The 22,256-nt window shown below is 44.1% G+C and overlaps 2 protein-coding genes across 2 annotated transcripts in view; one reads left to right on the forward strand and one right to left on the reverse strand.

Moving 5' to 3' along the window:
• The window catches only part of stab2 (stabilin 2), a 35,456-nt gene that overhangs the window by 448 nt on the left and 12,752 nt on the right, over positions 1–22,256 (reverse strand). The window contains exons 27-68 of the mRNA XM_026147228.2: positions 21,999–22,091; positions 21,877–21,924; positions 21,315–21,448; positions 21,114–21,216; positions 20,619–20,696; positions 20,431–20,520; positions 20,239–20,346; positions 19,822–19,953; positions 19,599–19,727; positions 19,421–19,483; positions 17,604–17,705; positions 17,336–17,531; positions 17,163–17,258; positions 16,983–17,040; positions 16,821–16,894; positions 16,583–16,708; positions 15,851–15,924; positions 15,692–15,763; positions 14,975–15,094; positions 14,864–14,908; positions 14,712–14,798; positions 14,447–14,587; positions 14,170–14,298; positions 13,729–13,800; positions 7,823–7,999; positions 7,520–7,609; positions 7,289–7,435; positions 6,797–6,856; positions 6,593–6,716; positions 4,033–4,182; positions 3,853–3,957; positions 3,572–3,679; positions 3,014–3,207; positions 2,771–2,912; positions 2,051–2,184; positions 1,795–1,960; positions 1,403–1,509; positions 1,209–1,328; positions 985–1,131; positions 548–658; positions 340–471; positions 102–212 (exon numbers count right to left, since the gene is read on the reverse strand). Of these exons, the coding sequence (XP_026003013.2) occupies positions 102–212; positions 340–471; positions 548–658; positions 985–1,131; positions 1,209–1,328; positions 1,403–1,509; positions 1,795–1,960; positions 2,051–2,184; positions 2,771–2,912; positions 3,014–3,207; positions 3,572–3,679; positions 3,853–3,957; positions 4,033–4,182; positions 6,593–6,716; positions 6,797–6,856; positions 7,289–7,435; positions 7,520–7,609; positions 7,823–7,999; positions 13,729–13,800; positions 14,170–14,298; positions 14,447–14,587; positions 14,712–14,798; positions 14,864–14,908; positions 14,975–15,094; positions 15,692–15,763; positions 15,851–15,924; positions 16,583–16,708; positions 16,821–16,894; positions 16,983–17,040; positions 17,163–17,258; positions 17,336–17,531; positions 17,604–17,705; positions 19,421–19,483; positions 19,599–19,727; positions 19,822–19,953; positions 20,239–20,346; positions 20,431–20,520; positions 20,619–20,696; positions 21,114–21,216; positions 21,315–21,448; positions 21,877–21,924; positions 21,999–22,091 (4,695 nt within the window). The remainder of the gene's footprint in view (positions 1–101; positions 213–339; positions 472–547; positions 659–984; positions 1,132–1,208; positions 1,329–1,402; positions 1,510–1,794; positions 1,961–2,050; positions 2,185–2,770; positions 2,913–3,013; positions 3,208–3,571; positions 3,680–3,852; positions 3,958–4,032; positions 4,183–6,592; positions 6,717–6,796; positions 6,857–7,288; positions 7,436–7,519; positions 7,610–7,822; positions 8,000–13,728; positions 13,801–14,169; positions 14,299–14,446; positions 14,588–14,711; positions 14,799–14,863; positions 14,909–14,974; positions 15,095–15,691; positions 15,764–15,850; positions 15,925–16,582; positions 16,709–16,820; positions 16,895–16,982; positions 17,041–17,162; positions 17,259–17,335; positions 17,532–17,603; positions 17,706–19,420; positions 19,484–19,598; positions 19,728–19,821; positions 19,954–20,238; positions 20,347–20,430; positions 20,521–20,618; positions 20,697–21,113; positions 21,217–21,314; positions 21,449–21,876; positions 21,925–21,998; positions 22,092–22,256) is intronic.
• LOC145421325 (zinc finger BED domain-containing protein 4-like) lies at positions 4,534–6,174 on the forward strand. Its single transcript, XM_080291474.1, has 2 exons — positions 4,534–5,128; positions 5,382–6,174. Exons 1-2 carry the CDS (start codon positions 5,037–5,039, stop codon positions 5,893–5,895), a joined length of 606 nt encoding a protein of 201 aa, XP_080147600.1. The 5' UTR covers positions 4,534–5,036; the 3' UTR covers positions 5,896–6,174.

The following is a 22,256-nucleotide window of genomic DNA, read 5'->3' on the forward strand; positions in this document are numbered from 1 at the left end:
TTGAATGAAACAGAGCGTGCTGTAAACCGAGAGCAGACTGCAGTCTGGTCGTTGGTCACAGCTTTCATTCTGAGCTGCACAAACGTCCGCCGATGACTCACCGTGACCGCCGACGCACTGGACTCGCCAGCTGCTGGCGCCGCTTCATACACCGGGTTACAGATGTTGCGGCTGCTGTTTGTGGGCGGAGCTTCTTCCTCCCCGTCATCCTCCTGTCAGAGCAACCACAGGAGTAACTCGTGAAGATCGATAGTAAAGCTGCGTCAAATAAAAATGTCATGATGCGGTGCGTCACACTGACAGCACTCCCCTAGCCTCAGTGCAAAGTTCCAGTCTGACCTTGAAGTAGTGGAACTGGAAGGGTTTGGTGTTGTTACGGTAGAAGCGGTATCCCACAAAGATGGCTCCGCCCACCAACGCGATCAGCAGCACCACGCCGATGCCCATCCCAGCTTTGTGCGCCACATGCATCTGCAGAGCCAATCAGAGAATTCAGGGGGTCAGATAAGGAGTGTGCATTCTGATTATGGAGGCAGGTCGGACTCACCTGTGGGTGAGGGGCCGGGGCCTTTAGGGGTCCCTGAATGACGTGGATGATCCCGTTGGCAGCCATAATGTCAGAGTCGCTGACGAAGTGGTCGTTGATGTAACGAAACGACTGAGAACGAAACCAGATTAGAACTTCATACAAACAACTGAAACAACACACAAACACACACTCAGAGACACACACACACTCAGACACATACACACAGAGACAGGACAGTTCTGTTTGCTCTCTCAGACACCTAAATGAGTTGGAAAGGCGGCGCTTTAGCAAAGGTAGCCCATAAACATGAGGGGGACACTCTGAGCACGTTTAGGTCAGATCACTGTGCTGCAGAAGACTTTTGGTCTCCTCTGATTCAGATTGACGCAGTGAGCAGGAGGAGAGAGGCGTGTTAGTGTAGCGGTGTATGACAATTGCATGAGCTTGTTTCTGACCAGAGCCGACGGGTCAAGCTGGTCGGCGACTCCGAGGACGGTCAGACTGCCGACTCGAGTTCTGATCCGGCTGCCGTTCTTCAGCTGGCTCAGAGGGAAAGCCTGACCCTCCGACAGGTGGAACTCGATGTCACGCAGAGACAGAGTCTGGAGGAACGCACAGGTGAGCACACCGATGTAACTGTATGTGTGACAAAATTAAAGGGCCCTGGTGAATGGCTCACCTGGTTGCTGGGCAGGCCGCGGTTGTCAGGTACGAACAGAGTGGACTGGACAGTCAGGTTACTGAGACGCTGCACGAGCTGCTTCCCCGACTCGGAAGCCTGGGAGCAGTTCAGGATTTGCTGCAGAAGGAGGGATAGGATTGTACACGTGCAGGCAATGATCAGTGGCATCTGAGCGATCTGACATCACTTACGGTGAGGAAGTTTGAGAAGCTCGGCGTGGATCTCAGGACCTGCAGCAGATTTCCAGTACAGCTGAAACCGTCCCCAGTGTAACCTCGTTTGCACTCGCACTTCACCTCTGAAACAAAGATATACGGGCCGATCATCTGCACGTAACCATGGCACTGAGCACGCTTCAACTAACAAACCTAATCTGTGCAGACTTCCAGCTACTGTGAAGGAACAAATGTGCCTTTTCCCTCACAGCCAAATTTTACTAAGTATTTACAAAGTTTAAATAAAGTGCACCTCACCTGCTCATATCTTAATAAACACACTGTCTGCATTATAGAAATCTGACAAACAGATTTACTTTCACTCGTGTTCACATGAAGCCAGACGTGTCATCATCTTCCTCCCTCACCTTGCATCCTGTAACAGAAGGTGTCCCAGGTCTCGCTCAGGTTTTTGCGGGTGCCGTAGTCCACGATGCCCACGTGTCCGAAGCCACACTTTGGGTTGGAGTAGGTGGTGGGGTACGCCACCCGGGCCTGGTCCAACCAGCCAGCAGCACACATGTTCAGCCCGCCCTGCAGAGCCACACACAGCCGACATGTTTCAGCAGGAGTGCCAGGGGCTGACGTCAATTGTCTGGGAGCTACTGTGATGTGTTCACTGACCTGCTGAGCGTAGGCCAGTTGAGTGTACGTGGCCAGGCGGCCTCCCTCTGCAGCGCAGGCCTGCTCAGCTGCCGTGTAGTTCAGTTTGTACTGACCTTTCTTGGAACGATAGTGGAACACACCGAGCATCGAATCTGCACAACACATAAATATCAGAATGTACGAAAAATAGTGAGGGAGAAGTTCAGCATGTCAAGGTTATCAGTGAAGGGAACACTCAGCTCCACCTACAGGGAAGAAAAAGGAACACAGATTAATGAATTCATCCATGTCTTCTTTTTCCATGAAGGTACAAAAAGTTATGATTCAAGTATAATTAGAGATATTCTGAGAGTTATTCATTCATTGATGATTCATTTGAAACAACAGTCAATTTCTTAAACACTCCATGTATGTTTTAGTAAATACCCGCTACTCTGTGCAGCAACACCCCTGGTGTGTAGCTGCTGCTGACACAAATGAGGCTCAGAGAAATTTGAATTGAAAGATTTGACGATCAGCAGGAAAATATTAATCTTTGTAAACACATCACAACAGACACAAACTTTCTGCTCCACTTCAAAAAAAGTCAGGGTTCAAGCTCCGAGGGTTAAATCGGCTGCTGTAAGCAAACGTCATGACCTCGCTCACAATAACAATATGCATTCACCCTGCAAGAAACACTCCTGCTCAATACTTCATCATCCAATGAGCTTCCACTTGAATGACGTTCACGTGTACCTTCAAAGTGGAGGTCGGTGCATTTGGCGTCGCGATGACACTGGCCGTTGTTTTGCAGACAGCGGCTGATAGGCAGCTGTCTGACCTCACAGGTCACTCCGTCTCCGATGTAGTTGTTCTTACACATGCACTTCCTCCTCCCCTGTGCACACACACACACACACACACACACACACACACAGTTTACAGGTAAGTAGGACCTGATGGTGTAACCTTAGAAAACAAGTCCCATGTCGTCCTTACCGGAGCCGTCATGGTGCATACAGCGTGTTCATGGCAGCCTCCATTGTCTCCTAATGCACAGGGGTCGATGGGCTGACAGGTGAACCCGTCTCCAGTGTGATCTTTGGGACAGGTGCAGCTCACCTTACCTCCATTCTGTGAGCACTTGGCCCCCTTAGCACAGCCTCCATTCCAGATCTGACAGATGTCCACCACTGCAGGGAAAGATGTACACACTCAGCTACCGTCATTTAACCTCCAAGGACCTGGCATCCACATATGGGGATATCACATTTTGGATTGTCTAGATCACAAAACTAAATTTTGCTCTTTCAAATGGCTTTTAAATGACCCATATTGCTCAAAGGAGCACAATTGTTGTTTCTCATTTTCTTTTTGTACTCGGAAAAATTCTGCTATATTCAGACATCAAATAAAGAGTTTTGCACATCATTACTCAACTGTGTATAGCAAATATAGCACAGAGAAATTAAAAATGCATGCCATGAAAGAGTTCGGGTTAAATGAGATTGAAAGAGGTTAAAAGAGAGATGGCACCTCATGCTGGTCCACTGTTACCTGTGCAAGTGAATCCGTCACCCTCATGAAAAGGCCGGCACTCACAGGTGTTGTTTGCCTTACAGACGGCTTTTGGAGAGCAGGCTGGAGAACATTGAAAGATCTCAGCTGGAGGAGACACAGAAACATGAGTGTGATTAAAGTGCACAAACATCTACTTTTCATACCTGAGTATTTTTATTCTTGGGTTTGGTCTGAACTGCGCTGAGAGCTGGCGAGTGTCTTTAGGACTGATCGGTTTTATCTAATTCAGTCTAAGCCAACGAAGGAAATGAACTCACTCTGCTGAACGTCACAGCGGTCTCCGGTCCATCCGGCCTCACAGAAACACAAACCCGTACCTTTCCACCCGTCGTCACATGACCCATGCTCTGAGCAGTTACAGGCTGAAAAACAAGCAAGTCAGGATAGTAAGAGTGTTACAATCTGACGCCGCAGAGAAAACCCCGTCTATTACTCACCTTTACAGGTGGGTCCATAGAATCCATCACTGCACAGCTCACAGGACGTGCCTCTGAAACCTGTGTCGCAGGTACAGGTACCGTTACCAAGCTGACCGTCATCACATTTCCCACGGTTATTGCAGGGAGATCTGAACCCCCCAGGACACCCTGCACAGAGAGCAGAGAAGGCAGTCCATCAGTAGCTGAATCAATCAAATCAATCAGTGACGTAACCTGCTCATTTATATGATGTCACTGAGATCATTTGCATTTTGAAATGCTCACTGAAGTACTGGTGAGAAGGGATGCACCGATACCGATATCTGGTATCGGCCTCGATACCACATTTTCTAAAGTACCAGTACTCGTTAAAAGTCCCCCGATACCGGGGACCGATACCACGGTCTGAGACCTGTCTATGTTTGAGCGGCATGTAAGGGGTTAATCACAGGCGCCGAGTGCCCGCCCCCAGGCCCCGGCTGCAGCTCAGAGCTGGGAGAAGGCGAGGCGAGACAAGTCAGCCGTGTGGAACTATTTCAAAGTGAACAAAGACGCGAAAACAAAGGCAAATTGTGCTCAGCGAAAGAGTTTACCCACGCTTATTAGCACAGAGGAGCAAAGCTGATGCTATAGCAGTGGGACGGAAAATAGTTGGGCATTTTAAACATTCCGCCTTAACCTACTCCCGCCTCGATGACATTCAGGGACAGCTCAACCAGCCAATAAAGAGACTGCAGCAGGACGTACAGACGCGCTGGAACAGCACGTATTACATGCTCCAGTCCCTCATTGAGCAAAAGCGAGTGCTGGGGGTGTATGTGTCCGAGCACGAACTCCCTGACTATCTCACCGCTCACCAATGGGCTCTTATGGAGAAGACTGTTGCCATCCTCGCCCCCTTTGAGGAACTAACTAAAAAAGTGAGCAGCTACGACGCACTAGCCTCTGATGTCATCCCAGCTGTGACTGTGCTAGTGAGACTTCTAAACAGAGAAACAGACTAGGACCACAGAGTCAAGGCAATGAAAGCAACCTTACTGGCAGCTGTCAAGAAGTGCTTCAGTGACATCGAGACCAACCCACTGTACTTCATCTCCACCATACTTGACCCAAGGTAAAGTCTGTGTGCTATAGGTATTCAGTGAGTATAGCTACAGTACTAAATGTAAGATTATTTTACATCTGAAATATTATATATTTGTAACTAAAATACACAAATACAAATGTATGCAATATATATAATATGAAATACATTTCCCTTATTATTACCAGAAAGTCAAATGGCTGGCATTTGTCACAGTGGTTTAGGGGAAACTAAAATCACTCCTATTTTTCCACATATTAATACATTTATGAATTTTGTGCAGGTATAAAGATCGCTTCTTCGCCAACAACACTGCTCCAGAGGCCAAGCTGCACCTGAAGCAGGAGCTGCAGATGATGTCCAGAGCTGAGGCAGAGGGGAGTCGGGCAGAAGCTGCAGAACCTCCTGCTAAACTGTTCCTCAAGGCCCAGGCCAGCACTAGCAGCAGTCTGGACACTGTATTTGACGAAATCGCTAAGGAGCAGCCCCAGGCAGCACAGCCGCTGGCAGCAGGTGCTGCCATTGAGCTCGACACATACCTCGGAGAGGCCCCAAGCCCTCGTGAAGACAGTCCTCTGAAGTACTGGGGTGTCAACAAAATCAGGTTCCCCACTTTGGCTAAAATAGCCCGTAAATACCTCTCAGCCCCATGTAGCAGTGTGGAAAGTGAAAGGCTTTTTAGCTCAGTGTCACACATTATAGATGAAAACAGAAACAGTCTGACTGCTGATAATGCAGAAAAGCTACTTTTCTTTAAAAAAAAACCCTGCCACTCACTTTTTCTCTCCACTAAGTGAGTCATCTTAGACTTGATGTTAATACCTACCTCAGTTGCACTGACTGCCACAGTTCTATGTTGGTGGATGTTGTTAGTTTATTCAAATATTGTGCACTAAATAGCAAAGATGTTTATTAATGCCCCTTGTGTTGTCCAAAGTGGCAGAGTTTACAATAAACTGAAAAAAATACTTGAGTTGCACTGTCACTGTTTAAATTTTTTTTTTCATAATTATTTATTCTGTAATATGTTGCATACAACATGCTTTTCATTTTAAATAAATGTTCTTAATTCCAAACCATGCCTTGTTTGTTTTTTGTTAAATTATAGGACTAAAGCTGTTACCTGTAAATTTAAATCATGTTTTTATTAAGTACTCGGTATCGGTATCGGTATCGGCGAGTACTGAAATGCAAGTACTCGTACTCGTTTCCAAAAAAGTGGTTTCGGTGCATCCCTACTGGTGACCTATCCAGGTGTACCCTACCTCTCACTGGGACAGACCCTCAAATCATTATCAGTGATAACCTCAGCACCAACCCTAACTCTAACCGCAGCCAATCAGGATATTTATTCTTTGGTTTTAATTAACGATATAAAAAGCTGAATATTCTGTCACACAACAAAAACTGTTCAATTTCACCTAAAAAAGTTTCAAAAAATTTAAGAAAGACTGAAGAAATGGTTTTAATATGAGGATGACGTTGTTATCTCACCCAGACAGTCTCGTCCGTAGTAACCACGACAACACTTTGGCTCCCACATGTTAAAGGTGCAGATGGGGCGACAGCCGGTGTTCTTAGCAAAGGAAAAGGTGGGCAGATCACACTTCTGAACCTCCTGAACACAAAAAACAGAGACGTTTCCTTCGAGGCTCAGCCTGACAGAGGCAGTGAGTTTGTTAAAGATGGGACTCAGACCTTACGAATGCCTCCCGCAGGACAGCGAGTGGAAGAAAAGCTGCATCCTCCACAGCTTGTCTACCACAGAAGAAGAAAAGAAAAGATCAAATGAACCATCAGCTCACCTGCAAAAATCTTTTTATTTCTGCTGCTGTGGGAAATGTTTGACTGATTTTAGGACCATCTAGCTTTTTTAAACCCACACTAGTGTGGAGTTGTGGCACACTCCACTGCCAGGCTCTCGGTGCTCTAAATCATTTTTCAGACTGTTCACCGCTACAGGAAAAATAACCAGAAACTAAAACATGAACACAGCAGGCCTCTAAGACTGTAGATTAGGCCAGGCTCTCACCGTTACTTTCACTGTGTGAGTACACTTCAAGCCTACGAGTTACACACAACCCGTGCTCCAACACCATCAGCATTAACAGTTTACACAGTCAGAATCAGTATGTCTGGTTGTTCCAGGTAGCATTCAGATGCATCTCAGACAGTAAAGTGAGGATTCACCGGAAGGTCAAAGGTTCTTTGTTCATCACAGCGTCCTCCGAGGCTGGGAGGAGTTAGCAAGCAGTCGATCCCGTAGGCAATGCCCGCTTTAAAGATGAGGTGTCTCTGAACAATCCGACACTTCCTGTTGTTGATGAAGATTTCTCCCTGTTCAAAAAGACAGTTGGTTATTTGGAGTCCATGTTTGTCTTGTTTGTCTTCTCTGTAGATTTCTCTTACTGTAGTACTCACAATGTTGTCTGTCCCACCACAGGAGAAGGAGAGCGGCGAACCCTGCAAACTCCGAGCCGAGTCCAGGAAGATCAGTCCTTCAGCGTAAACCTGAGATTAAAGGCATTTTAAACTAAACCTGAGAAACCACCTGACCTGCTTCAGCGTTTTTACCTCCACAGCACCATGTTTGTTCTGCGATAACCTCCCTGAGGCACCCTCACATTTTATCCCAGTTATCAAATCTTTCAGAGCTGTTCTTCCAGCTGCCATGCTGTAAAGTGTCTAACGCTTCTCTAAAAGTACCCTCTAAAGAAGTTTTACCTTCTGGCTGTGCAGGATGTGGTATTTCAGGTACTCCATCAGCTGGGGTCGATTGTGTTGGTGGAACAGGAAGTCCTTCTGTTCCTGCGGCAGAGATGCCATGACACCGTCTGACGGCAGGAAGATTGTCACCGGCTGGTACATGATATCATTCACCAGGTCCATTACACCTGTGTCCTGAAAAACATGAGATTTCATGCGAATAAAACTGGCTAACAGGACACCAGCCCTTCTGCTAGTTCACTCCACAGTCCACTCCATCCATCTATGTGTGAGTATATTGGTGGCTTAAGATGCGGATCCACAGGGTGTTGGTGTGGCTCGTGCTCACCTGGGATTTTTTTTTATCCATCATTCATCACCCGGCGACAGCTCTTCTCCAGTACTCTGCTACAGATCTTTTGCGGCTTCGTTTTTGCCTGGCTGTCTCTCCACCTGTGGCTCTATACTTCTACCCGGACATCGCCTTCCAGCCCGCCGCAGGTATATCCACCGAGGGCTTCCGTGGAAGTTCAACATCAGTGACACTAACTCAATATTTTCCATCTGGTCAAAAACTCGTCGTCCTCCCTGCAAGACTGACCGGGCTGTTGACCACAGTGTGCTGGCCCACCTGGCTAAATCAACTAAGCCTACTGTCAGGCATGGCAACTCCAGCATCAAGTTTGGTCTATTAAACATCCGCTCTGTCACTGGTAAGGGACGTCTCGTACATGATCTCCTCTGTGATCGTAAGTTGGACTTTCTTTGTTTGACTGAAACATGGCAACAGCCCAATGACTTTGTTTCTCTCAATGACTCCACTCCATCTGAGTTTGTTTACACCTGTCAACCTCGCATCTCGGGGAGGGGCGGAGATCTCGCAATAATTCACCGGAAGCACTGGAAAAGTACTCCCTGTCTCTGCCCTTAACTCCCATTCATTTGAATACATTGCACTACAGCTCCCTGGATCTACCCCCACCATCATATGTACTGTTTATCGGCCACCTAAGCCAAACAAGGAGTTTTTAAATGAATTTTCTGCTCTTCTCACTCATTTCTCTGTACTTTTTCCAAATCTGATCATTGCTGGTGACTTCAATATTCATATGGACAATGATAAAATCCCTCTTTCCAGAGATTTTACCTCCTGCCTGGAAAGTTTTGGGCTTCTACAGTACATAAAATTTCCTACCCACTCTAAAGGTCATATCCTGGATTTGGTCTGTTGTTCTGGCATTACCCCCACCCATTGTAAAGCCACATTGTTTCCCCAGTCTGATCATATGTTTATTTCTTTTGATGCAAACATAACCGCTTCCAAAATCTGTATCTCTCGTAATATCACTTTTAGGAAAATTAGTAATATTAACCCAGCTGTTTTTTCATCTGCCGCTCATGACCTTCCATCTATCCACTGCTCCTCAACCCCTCATGAACTCGTTTGTCATTATAATGTCAACCTTTATAACCTTCTTAACATATTTGCTCCCCTTAAACATCGAACAGTCTCATTTTCCCGTTCAGCTCCATGGTTTACCTCCGACCTGTGTCACCTTAAAGCTAAAGGATGCCAACTCGAACGTCTATTCAAGAAAACCAGACTTGCTGTACATAAAGAAATGCACAATGATCATATTTTGTTCTATAAGGACTGCATTGCCTCAGCCAAATCTGCTTACTACTCTGGTTTAATTAGTTCTAATGAAGGTAACTCCAGGTCCCTCTATTCATTGTTCAGTAAAATTACAAAACCTCCAGACACATTCCCCTCTCAGATGTATTCTGTTGATTTTAGCAACTCTCTTATCTCTTTTTTCACTTGTAAAATCTCAGACATTCACCATCAAGTTAAGTCTTTAGGAGCTCCTGACTCTGAAGTAGACTTCCTGGTTCCCCCACTGTCTTCCTGTCTGTTATTTTCAAGCTTTACTCTTCCCTCCATAACTGACGTATCTAATCTCATTAAAAAATCTAAGTCATCCGCCTGTCAACTTGACCCTCTCCCTACTGTGTTACAGGGAGTGCAGAATTATTAGGCAAGTTGTATTTTTGAGGAATAATTTTAATATTGAACAACAACCATGTTCTCAATGAACCCAAAAAACTCATTAATATCAAAGCTGAATGTTTTTGGAAGTAGTTTTTAGTTTGTTTTTAGTTTTAGCTATTTTAGGGAGATATCTGTGTGTGCAGGTGACTATTACTGTGCATAATTATTAGGCAATTTAACAAAAAATAAATATATACCCATTTCAATCATTTATTTTTACCAGTGAAACCAATATAACATCTCCACATTCACAAATATACATTTCTGACATTCAAAAACAAAACAAAAACCAATCAGCGACCAATATAGCCACCTTTACTGATTTTATCTACTGTTCTGATTTTATCTGTTTTGATTTTATATACTGTTTTGTTTGTTTGTTTGTTTGTTTGTTTGTTTGTTTGTTTGTTTGTTTGTTTGTTTGTTTGTTAATTAGTTAGTTAGTTTATTTGCTTGTTTTAATCAATTTTAAATCATGCTTTTTATTTGTTCTTGTTTCTAATGTCTCTGTAAAGCACTTTGAATCACCTTGTTGTTGAATTGTGCTATACAAATAAACTTGCCTTGCCTTGCCTTGCCTTTCTTTGCAAGGACCCTCAAAAGCCTGCCATCCATGGATTCTGTCAGTGTTTTGATCTGTTCACCATCAACATTGCGTGCAGCAGCAACCACAGCCTCCCAGACACTGTTCAGAGAGGTGTACTGTTTTCCCTCCTTGTAAATCTCACATTTGATGATGGACCACAGGTTCTCAATGGGGTTCAGATCAGGTGAACAAGGAGGCCATGTCATTAGTTTTTCTTCTTTTATACCCTTTCTTGCCAGCCACGCTGTGGAGTACTTGGACGCGTGTGATGGAGCATTGTCCTGCATGAAAATCATGTTTTTCTTGAAGGATGCAGACTTCTTCCTGTACCACTGCTTGAAGAAGGTGTCTTCCAGAAACTGGCAGTAGGACTGGGAGTTGAGCTTGACTCCATCCTCAACCCGAAAAGGCCCCACAAGCTCATCTTTGATGATACCAGCCCAAACCAGTACTCCACCTCCACCTTGCTGGCATCTGAGTCGGACTGGAGCTCTCTGCCTTTACCAATCCAGCCACGGTCCCATCCATCTGGCCCATCAAGACTCACTCTCATTTCATCAGTCCATAAAACCTTAGAAAAATCAGTCTTGAGATATTTCTTGGCTCAGTCTTGACGTTTCAGCTTGTGTGTCTTGTTCAGTGGTGGTCGTCTTTCAGCCTTTCTTACCTTGGCCATGTCTCTGAGTATTGCACACCTTGTGCTTTTGGGCACTCCAGTGATGTTGCAGCTCTGAAATATGGCCAAACTGGTGGCAAGTGGCATCTTGGCAGCTGCACGCTTGACTTTTCTCAGTTCATGGGCAGTTATTTTGCGCCTTGGTTTTTCCACACGCTTCTTGTGACCCTGTTGGCTATTTTGAATGAAACGCTTGATTGTTCGATGATCACGCTTCAGAAGCTTTGCAATTTTGAGACTGCTGCATCCCTCTGCAAGATATCTCACTATTTTTGACTTTTCTGAGCCTGTCAAGTCCTTCTTTTGACCCATTTTGCCAAAGGAAAGGACGTTGCCTAATAATTATGCACACCTGATATAGGGTGTTGATGTCATTAGACCACACCCCTTCTCATTACAGAGATGCACTAATATGCTTGATTGGTAGTAGGCTTTCGAGCCTATACAGCTTGGAGTAAGACAACATGCATGAAGAGGATGATGTGGACAAAATACTCATTTGCCTAATAATTCTGCACTCCCTGTAGTTAAAGCCTGTCTTCCCTCGTTCGCACCTCTCATAACCAATATTATTCATTCCTCCCTGAACACTGGAATTGTTCCTGAAGCACTGAAAAAGGCTTCTGTTATCCCAATTCTCAAAAAGCCTGGTGCAGACCCCAATAACTTTGATAATCTTCGCCCTATATCAAATCTCCTCTTTATTTCAAAAATTCTTGAAAAAGTTGTCGCCGCCCAGCTTCATTTACATCTCAGTGACCATAATCTCCATGAACAATTTCAATCGGATTTCTGCCTCAATCATAGCACAGAAACTGCTCTGTTAAGAATTACCAATGACCTTCTGATGGCAGCTGATTCTGGTCTCCTATCCATCCTCATCCTTCTTGATCTTAGTGCGGCGTTTGATACCATTTCTCACAATATTCTCCTGAACCGGTTAGCTTCCATTGGTATTAGTCACACCCCCCTTGCCTGGTTCACCTCCTATCTCTCAGACCGCACTCAGTTTATCCAATTTAAATCCCATTCTTCAACTCTCTATCCTGTTTCTGCTGGTGTGCCCCAGGGTTCAGTATTGGGGCCTCTTTTATTCATTATTTATATGCTTCCTCTTGGTTATATATTCCGAAAATATAATATAAATTTTCACTGTTATGCTGATGACACCCAGCTCTACCTTTCTTCTAAACCCAATTCATCTCTCCCACCTACCTATCTCTCAGACTGTCTTATTGAGATTAGATCCTGGTTCTCCTCCAATTTCCTCAAACTAAACAGTAATAAAACTGAAGTTTTACTTGTTGGTACACCATCTATCTTAACCAAATTCCACAGTTTTTCCATTAACATTGAAGATTCTCCTACCCTTCCCTCCCCTCAGGTTAAGAGTTTGGGTGTCATACTTGATAATACTGTTTCATTCCAGTCTCACATTAATTACATAACCCGGTCTGCTTACTTCCATTTACGTAATATTAACCGACTCTGTCCCTTCCTTACTCCTCATGCTGCTGCCATCCTTGTCCATAGTCTTATTACATCCCGTATTGATTACTGTAATTCCCTCCTATTTGGTCTCCCTAAAAGGTCCCTTCATAAACTCCAGCTCCTTCAAAATTCTGCAGCTCGGGTCATAACTTGCTCTCCGTTAAGAGCTCGTATTACCCCAGTTCTTCAGCAGCTTCACTGGTTGCCCATAGAAATCTTACTCCTTACATACAAGTGTATCCATAAATCTGCGCCTTCATATTTGTGTGACCTGCTCCATATCACCACTGTTTCCCGCCCTCTCAGATCATCATCTGCTATTCATCTTACTGTTCCGTCCTCACACCTTATCACTATGGGGAACAGAGCTTTCAGTCGCTCTGCTCCTCAGCTCTGGAACTCTCTTCCTCCTGCACTAAGAAATATTGACTCCCTCTCCGTATTTAAGACACAGCTCAAAACACATCTGTTTAAACTGGCTTATTTGCTTTAATGCTGATTTTATCTGTTGTCAAGCTCTGTTTTGTAATTTTAACTTATTTTATGTATTTTATGACTGTTGTTCCTTTTATTAATTGTGTTCTTTGTAAGGTGACATTGGGTTTCTGAAAGGCGCCCTCAAATAAAATAAATTATTATTATTATTATTATTATTATTATTATTATTATTATATGTGTGTGAGTGTGTGAGGGAGTTTGCATGTGTGTCCTGATGTTGTAGTCTAGGTGTTCGTTTGTTACAAAACCCAGAGGAAGTGATGTCATTGTGCAGCTTGTCTAAATGTTGTGTTAATGCTGCTTGTTGTTGTGTAGTATCTCATTTTAACATGAGCTTTGCTGATATTAGTTATAGTATTGTTGTGCTCCACATGTTTGAGCAATGATCGGACAAAGTGAACAACAGTGACACACTTCTTTTGCTCTGTTAACATTGATATATTGGTTTAAGCACTTTGGCTGTAATATATGTTATTGGTGCACCACTTCAGAACAACAGTCACCTTAAAGTGCAATATTAAAATACAATATTAGAGTAAAAACACACACAACCAGCTAATTCTCTATAAGCAGCTCTTGTTGTCAGTGAGAAGGAAGAAGGGGAAGTTGTAGCGTGTTACCTGTAGCAGTTTGTAGAAGGTTCGATAACCGTGACGTGCAGCCACATCGGTCAGGTTCAGCTGAGAGTCATCCTGCAGGAAACCATCAGAATGAAGGTGTGCATGAAACATTACAGAAAACATAACATCCAGAAAGTCTACAGTCAGACAGCTGCTCACAGTTTCAATGAGCTAGAAAAAAATGCTATTATACCAATAAATAGATTTTAGAATATATTTAGCATTTTACATGTTATTTAATAAACAGTAATTAAACAGGTCATGAAATAATAGACAGCTTATTAACTAACATGTCACTGTAACAGTAAAGCATTCAGTGATCATTTTATAATTCAGTAACAATGGTCATTGTTTTATATGATAATAAAGCTCTAACCAGTCGATCCATTCAGCATCAGCTTCCCTGATTCCTTATTCCAAAATGACCTGATGGATACTTACAGGGGCGAGCATAAAACTGTCTTTGTCCACATCTGGAGGATACAGAATCCTGTCAATTTCATGGATGATTCCATTCACACTGAGGTCATCGCTCTTTGTCACATTTGCCTGGTTGATGAAGACACTGCCCTGAAAAAAAAAGCCAAACACAAAGTGTCCCAATAACAGAAATAAAACTGAAGAATGCTTGTTTATAATAAAGCATCGATTCGGCCTTTGTTTATTGGCAGGATTCATAAATATAGATATAAATCTATTAAACCAGCTGAGGGCTGACCTGGGTGATGCTGGTGGTCAGCACGAGTCCAGACAGCGATGTCAGGTTTCGTGGTTGGCTCAGGTCAGCAGCCAGGAGAGTGTGACACATGACGATGTGGCTGCGCAGGACATTAGCGTACCGCTCTCTCTTCCGTCTCATCTAAAAGATAAAATTACAAACTTGTTAATTTCTGATTCATCCTGAGCTGACCAGACTCTGATGTAATTACAGTGTGTCTTCAAAGACACGCTGATGTTTGTCCAGCAGTAACCAAAGGTCTGACCTCGCGTGAAGTGTTTGTCCTGAAGGCCTCGGGGTCTGGAATGAAGACAGTGAATGGCCCTCGCCCTTGCAGGGAAATCTCCATTATCTGAAAACAGAGTTCTGTTAATGCAATTCCACCAGCAGGGGGCGACAGAGGGGAGCACTACTCACCATCAGACCAAAGTAAAAGTCCGTGTGACGACGTGTCTCTATTTCCTGTAACGAGACAACAGTTAGTGCAAAGCCCTGCGGCGCTGCTTTCATTGTATTTCAGCTGCTCACCCTCGCCACAGTGCCTTTGCAGGTCACACCGTCGCCAATGAAATTTTGCCTGCAGGTGCAGCTTTGAGTGCCTGGACCTGTCATGTTGCACCGGGCATTCCGATGACAGCCGCCATTGTTCTGGAACATCAGCATCAACACGTGAGAGGGTAACAGCTTGAATTGATGTGGTCTTTACAGCATAAAAGTAAGAAACCTTTGACAGAGACAGGAGCAGCATGAAAACCTAGAACTGTATGTGCAACGCTCAACCTCAGCTTCAGTGACCAGAAAAGGAAGCACATCAGCCTCAGACAGCTTTCAGGGTTGTTTTTGCTGTCTTGACAGGACAGCAGACAGGTGGCTGTATGCTGCTCTTCTGCAGCATACCTGGGTCACCAGCTCAGCCAGGTGAGCCTTACCAGAGCCAGAGCACTGACTGAAAACACGACTACCACAGTTCCTGTGCTAAAGGAGGCGAGGACATTATTATTGTCCTGGGAACACTGAATAGAGCAGCCTAACAAGCTTCCTCCTTCACAATAGGACTTATGGGTGTAACTCTTGCCTCGCAGTTGGTGTTTTCTTACAGGGAAAGTGCACCAAGATGAGTGCTGCTGTGATTTGGTGCTACTATGGGCTGTATGTGTGATTATTAGCTGAATGATGTAATCATCTGATTCTGAATCACTCATCTTTCCCACAGCTTGAAACCAGCCAGAGTGAAGACAAACTCACCTTTTGGCACAAGTCGATGATGTTGCAGTTCTTCCCGTCACCGGTGTAAAATTCCCTGCAGACACAGGAAGTCTGCCGAGGAAAACAAAGTCACATTTAGCGCCACTGTCAGCAGAGAGCTGTGCTTAAAGTCAGACTGTAGAGGTTAGCTAGTTTTACTTTGTTCGGTCCAACGTGAATGCAGTCTGCATTGGCATGGCAACCCCCGTTTCCTTTCAGGCAGGGATTTATCTCTGTGGAGAAACACAAAACTCCACCTGGTTATCTCGGATTCACGATGCGTTCAAGCTTTTTATCGTGTGTCTGATAACTTGAGCTGCTGCCAAGGATCGATGCTGAGCCAGAGCTTTTAAATTCCTCACAGCACAACAATACCACAAACCACGCAAATCAGCAGAGCTACTTAATTTCAGTCATTTTGCTGGCTCTGAAGGCTTTTCTGATTGTCTGGAATCCTTTTTTGCTGTGATGCTGGAAGAACTAATATCTGGAATATTTTGCATTGGTATTTTTGCTTTAACTTCGCAGAACTTTCACAAAATGCTTTTTAAGTTTTGCATTACTGCAGACTTTGTCCACCATAGTCAGACCATTACACTACAAAGCACACCCTTCTAGTATTACTGGATTTATTGTCAATGCTTTTGCTTTAACTTTCACGATTGTATTTTGCACTCTTTCATGTCCCCTGTAATCCTCAGTGTGATTGCCTCTTAGCTAATTTTTGCTTTTAAAAAAAAAAAAATTTATATAAACTGATCTGAACAAGTTAATGTTGACTCGGAATAATAAAATTTTCCTTTTTAAAAATCGTTTTGACTCCTTGTACCAACTATAACTAAGCCAGAGCAGCTGTGAGCAGGTGTGAGCAGTTGTGGCAAGTGAGTTTACCGACACACACAAGTCCGTCGCCCGCGTAGCCGGCATTACAGACACAGTCTCTTCGGCCGGGTCGAGTCCTCTTACAGAGAGCGTACAGACTGCAGCCGCCGTTATCCACCACGCACGGATCTATGGCTGCATGAGTCACAAAGTGTTCAGTAAACTTTGCGGTTCACAGGAATCCTCTTTAAAAAGCTCAGACCAAAGCCGCAGGTAAGTGACCTGCAGAGCTCATAACATGTGTTACCTTGACAGAAAGTCCCGTTTCCTTTGAAGCCGGCAGCACAGATACACTGAGGGCCGGACGAGCCGGTCACACAGCTATAAAACCAGATTAAAGTTTTAACAGGAAGCATAAATCCTCCAGCGTCCTGCACGCAGAGTAACGGTTAAACTTGTGCAGACTTACTTTGCACTGCCGTGGCATCTCACCGAGCCGCACTGCTCGTCAGCTTTGGCTTCGATCTCTGCAACGACACGGATGCAGCTCAGCACAAATGACAAAAACAGTATTTCTAAAAATGATCTCATAAATGAGATTTTGTTGTTCTAAATCACAGCGTTCACTTTTCTCTACATTCAGCCTTACTTTGGTCACAGTGGACTCCCCTCCAGTCCACGTCACATTCGCAGGTCCCATCGCCCTTCAGTCCCTCGTTACACTGTCCGTTCTTGCATTCGCACTCTGAGCAGACAACACGTGACGATGAAGGTGAGGATGAAGATGACAGATCATGTGCTGACTAATGAAACGTACTGAACCTTGGTCACAGTGGACTCCGTATTTGCCGCTCTGGCAGGTTTCACAGGCGGTCCCGTTGAAGCCTTCGTTACACCGACACACTCCGGTCCCGTTTGTCCCGTCCACACACACTCCATTATCGAAGCAGGGCCGACCCTTTGGACCGGGGCATGCCTCGCAGTGCTCCCCGAAAAACCCTGCACAGCACCTCCGCTCCTGAAAGCACAGAAGAGTTCTAGTGTGCCACACTGCCGAGGATGCTTACCCTGAAATGAGCAGGAAACGTACGATCTTCTTCTGGAGGCAGGTGGCTCTGCAGCCGACTCTCGGGAGCCACTCGCCCTCAAACGTGCGGGTGAACATGCACTTTCTCGTCCTCCTCACCGATTTCTGCACAGAGCAAAACACCAACTTCTTACTTTGACTTTAGCTTCTCATGGACCAGGCTGTGCATCTGAGCTGAGTATTAATTTCAGCATTTTCTACAACGCATGTTTCAAGAAAATATTTACACAGTATAACCAGTTATCCGCGTGAAGCGATAGAGCAGTGAAAATAAAACTCTTCATTTCAGTTCACCTAACTTACAAAATGTAGTGAAGTAGATTCTGGGGTAGGATTTTACACGATGTCCACAAACGCACCACTAACATCCACACCTTCCCAGTTGACAATTAGCAGGCTTATAAGAAACAGCTGCGCTTCACTACCAGAAGGAGGCATTTGGCAGTCTTGTCCAACCAAGGTGGCTGAGAGCATTAGGCAGTTGAGCACTGCAGATCTCTCAAGGAAAGCCACTCAGTTTAGTATTGCCCTGTGGTAAGTGGGACTCTTGTGTTCATCATAACGTGGCATATAGTAGGGTGGACTTTGACAACTGTTTCCCTCTTTTGTTGCAGGTTTGCACTATACTGCTGCTGTCTTGTCATGCTGTTTTGTTTGTTATGTGATGCTTTTATAATGAACAGTACTTTGGGGTGTATTTGTTTTATGTAGATCTCTTATTAATGTGTGTAACGTTTTATGCTTTGTTTTATTGCTTTAGTGGAGGTGCGGCCGCTTGCTGAGGGGCTAGGCACGTGAGGTGGAATCCCCTTCCCGACACATGCGAGTGTACACACCGGGCATAGGTAGAGTGCACCGTTTAGTGTGAGTGACAGTGAGGTCTGGAGTGAAGTTACACGGGTGAGTAATTGGTGGCACCCTTGGGCACTCCTCCCCGTAGGTTGCCTCAAGTGGCCGGTCGCCACTATTTTGTTTAGTTATTCTTTTATCATGCTGTGATTGTTTTAGGGTAGCATCGTGGTAGGGAGTCTGGTCATTTTAATCATCGTTTGTTAAAGTGTTTCAATGAACTATTTTGCTGTCTCAACCCTGCTACCCTAGGTGCCTTCCTGATTTTATAGTTATGTTTTTAGTAGTTCCTCTTAATAAATTTTGATTTGTAAACTTCCTTTGTCTCACCTCTGCCGTTAATAACGAGTCTGTGGGCTTTGGTAGCCAGTGCAACACGTACATTGGCTAGAGAAATCTTTCCTGGGGTGTAACGCCCTCCCCCAGGTGGCGTTGTCAATATCTTAGTTACCGTCCCCGGTTATTCCTCTATCGCGACACCACAAAAAGAAAAACATTTTTACGCTCCATTGAATAAAACGCTGGTTTATTTTTGAAGATGTCAAATTCAATATGAAATACAACTAAATGATACCAGTTTTCCCACAGCTGTTAAAGAGCAATTTACTTTTCAGCACAATTATACTTAAAATACGTTTTGTTTTTTTTTAATGTTACTTTAGTAAAGTGGTCAGTGATCACTGGGAGGTCATGAAATTACTTTAGTGGAATACCATGAAGTCCTCTCTAGATCTTCTCCTACTTCTTGTTAGTCTTGTAAAGTCGGACAAACTGAACGTAATTCTTTTGACTTTGGGGAGAATTTTCCATCTTTCATAACTTAAAATCGAATCATCTGCAAACAGATTTTCTGTAGTAGCTGCATTTATCCGATTCTAGTTTGGTATAAAAGTTTGTTTAGAGAGCCTGGTGGTTAAAAAGGTCTAAGCTTTGAAAGATTAACGATGATCAGAAAAAGTCCGAAAACTTACATCTGGGATGGTGTCATTGGGGCAGATCTTGTTTTGGTGGAATAAGCAGTCGACACAGTTCCCCTTTGGAGCAGAAAGAAAACGTTGATATTTATCATGCGATTGTTTCTCCATTCATTGAACTGGATTGGAGGCGCTGAAGTATCTGCAGGACTTAACTGGTGGCTGAGGACCTTACCATGACTTTTGTGTACGTGAGATCATCGCAGCGATTTCTGTTGATCTGAAGAACAGCTGACAGACCGTGGATCACTCCTTTACCGCTCAGGATGTCAGAGGAGTTCATCTGAGCATCATTCACAAACAGCTGCATGAGGAAAACACAGGTCAGGTAGTTTGTATCGTGTTGTTTAGACTGTCATGCGATCAGATGCAACAGAATCAATATTTCATGATGAGACCTTTCCGTCTCGTGGGAAAATGCCGAGCTGGAAGGAAAACCCAAGCATCGTCTCTTTGTAACCTCCGAGCTGAAGGTCTGTTTTTAACAGACGCTGCGATGCCACCACGTGGTAACGAGTGGTCTTCACATCCTGTTCAGTGACAAAATAAAAGCACAACTAATTTGAAGGAAGTAAATAAATAAACCCGAGGACGAGGTCAAAGTCTTTAATTACAGAGTTTAGTTCTATATTTACCATCTGCTTTAAATGTCGAATGAAATAACAGAACTGAGTGTTGCCCACTTAATCCATTTTAAAATATGTAAAAATTTCAACAATGTCAGCAGTGAGTAAAAAGACTAATCGGGTCAAATACAAACTTTTTGATTCGGCTTCAAATGAAAATGCAGACAAACTGAAGCCTAAATTGTATACCAGGGCAGTGGCTGCCATTTTCTTCAGGTACTCAGTGACGGCGGCGTCTGTCGGAGCAAAGATGGTGAATTCGTCAGCCTGTTCGATATCATTGGTCAGGTTATAATCCTAAACAAAAAGCCAGAGAAAGCACAACATGTAAGGAAACATTGAACACTTAAGCATGGTGTGAGCGTGTTTGAGAGGTCGTACGATGAGATACGATCTGAAGAGTGAGAACTCCGGCCTGAGAGCGAGCGTGGCCAGCAGACCTTCACTCGGTGTTCTGTCGGGAACCAAAACCTTTATTTAAAAAAAAAAAAAAAAAAAAAAAGAGGCTGAAATCGGTAATGGGTACAAAAAAACTTGCTGGGTGTTGTTTTTGTAGTATTTCTTTTTACCTTATCGATGAAATGGATCAGTCCGTTTGTAGCAGCAACGTTTGACGTGCCGATGAGAGCTCCACCAACAGAAGTGATCTGCACAAACAACCATTTTATTTTTTAAGTAAAATTAGAGAAAAGCACCAAGTTTACAGCCATATACTGAAAGTGGACGAAAGTCCACATTTTTATTCTGGGACTCCACTCAAGTATGCTCACATGATTCAGTCCAAACATTTTTTTTTTTTTTTTTTTTTAAGAGCAATATTTTGGCTCACAGAGATTATACATTTATGTGCCTGATACCAGATAAGGTTATTTTAACAACCTGTAACTTTATAAGCATTTGACAGAACATCAGAAAGATGAGAGCCAGCCAAAAGGCAGTTAGATCAGCCCGAGGACGAGCAGCGATGGCCGTGTGGAGTTTATGTGAAACACCTGAGCTGCACGGGCTCAATGAAAGATCAAAATTCTCTCTGTGTGCAGAAATCCTCACACAGAAAGCGTTACCTCATCGTTTGTAGAAACACGAAGTGTTGTTCCCAGAAGGGACGTCACAGACGACATGTTCCAGAGGCTAGATAAGGGGTAGTCACCAGCGATCATGTGATTTCTGTCAGAAGGGGACAGATCGCAGCACAGCTGTTACATATATTCATGTAAAAGCCCCAAAATAAAATGATGTCACTTTAAATCCTGCGGAGCTGTAACCTGATGAGACTCGGCAGGTTTCCCCTCAACGTCCAGAAGTTTTTGTCTTCTGAGGACATTTTGCTGATGGCTGCTGAGGATGGAACCAGGAGGGTGAGGTTCTGATCCAACAGAGACGGAGACAGATCCGAATCCTAACAGAGCGTATGAACACAAACACAATCTTTGCTCAGGTTGGTATTAAAAATAGCTGCTGGTACATGAAAGACCACAGGGGAAGTCAGTCTTGTAAACTGCATGGTTATTAAAAAATGAAGCATGGTGGCACGAACCGATAACCCCCACAGTGTGAGCCTAACATTGCTAAGAGTATTCATAAATGTATAATTTTTCTGTACCCATATTTATGTGCTCTAATTGGGTTTTCATGTGGTATGAATGAATATCAGTGAATATGATACACTGTGTTTACAGTGGCATAATTACGGTGCCTAGTCTGCATGTGAAGCATGTGCTAAACGTGTGAGTTAGTTTGTGATATACTGCACGTTTCATTTATTGTATAATAATCAAAGTGATGACAATCTGCACATAATGCATCTGTAAAACGTGACATACTCACAGTCATCCATGTGAAGAAGTCTGAGGCCTCAGGCAGGATGCTGAGCTCCTGAAATCACCAGGAAACAAAGTCAGCTGGAAGCAAAGACACGATCCTGCCGACTGAACCTGGCCATCACTCACCTGTTCAACTGTACCGTAACACACGTGTCCATTTCCAACATATCCTTCATCGCAGACACACGTCCACTGAGAGGACAGCAGGAGACAGCTGGCCTGCACACACAAACAGTTAAACAGGGACACGGTCACCGAGGGCCTAGCTTCGGTCATTTTTATCAGTACAAGACAGACATCATGCACAAGACGTCTTTTACTTTGAAAAAATTAAAGGAATTCAGTGAAGCTCTGCAGAGCCTCTGATTGGCTCTGAGGAACGAT

This window comes from Astatotilapia calliptera, chromosome 17 (genome assembly GCF_964374335.1).
Source record: "Astatotilapia calliptera chromosome 17, fAstCal68.1, whole genome shotgun sequence".
NCBI lineage: Eukaryota > Metazoa > Chordata > Actinopteri > Cichliformes > Cichlidae > Astatotilapia > Astatotilapia calliptera.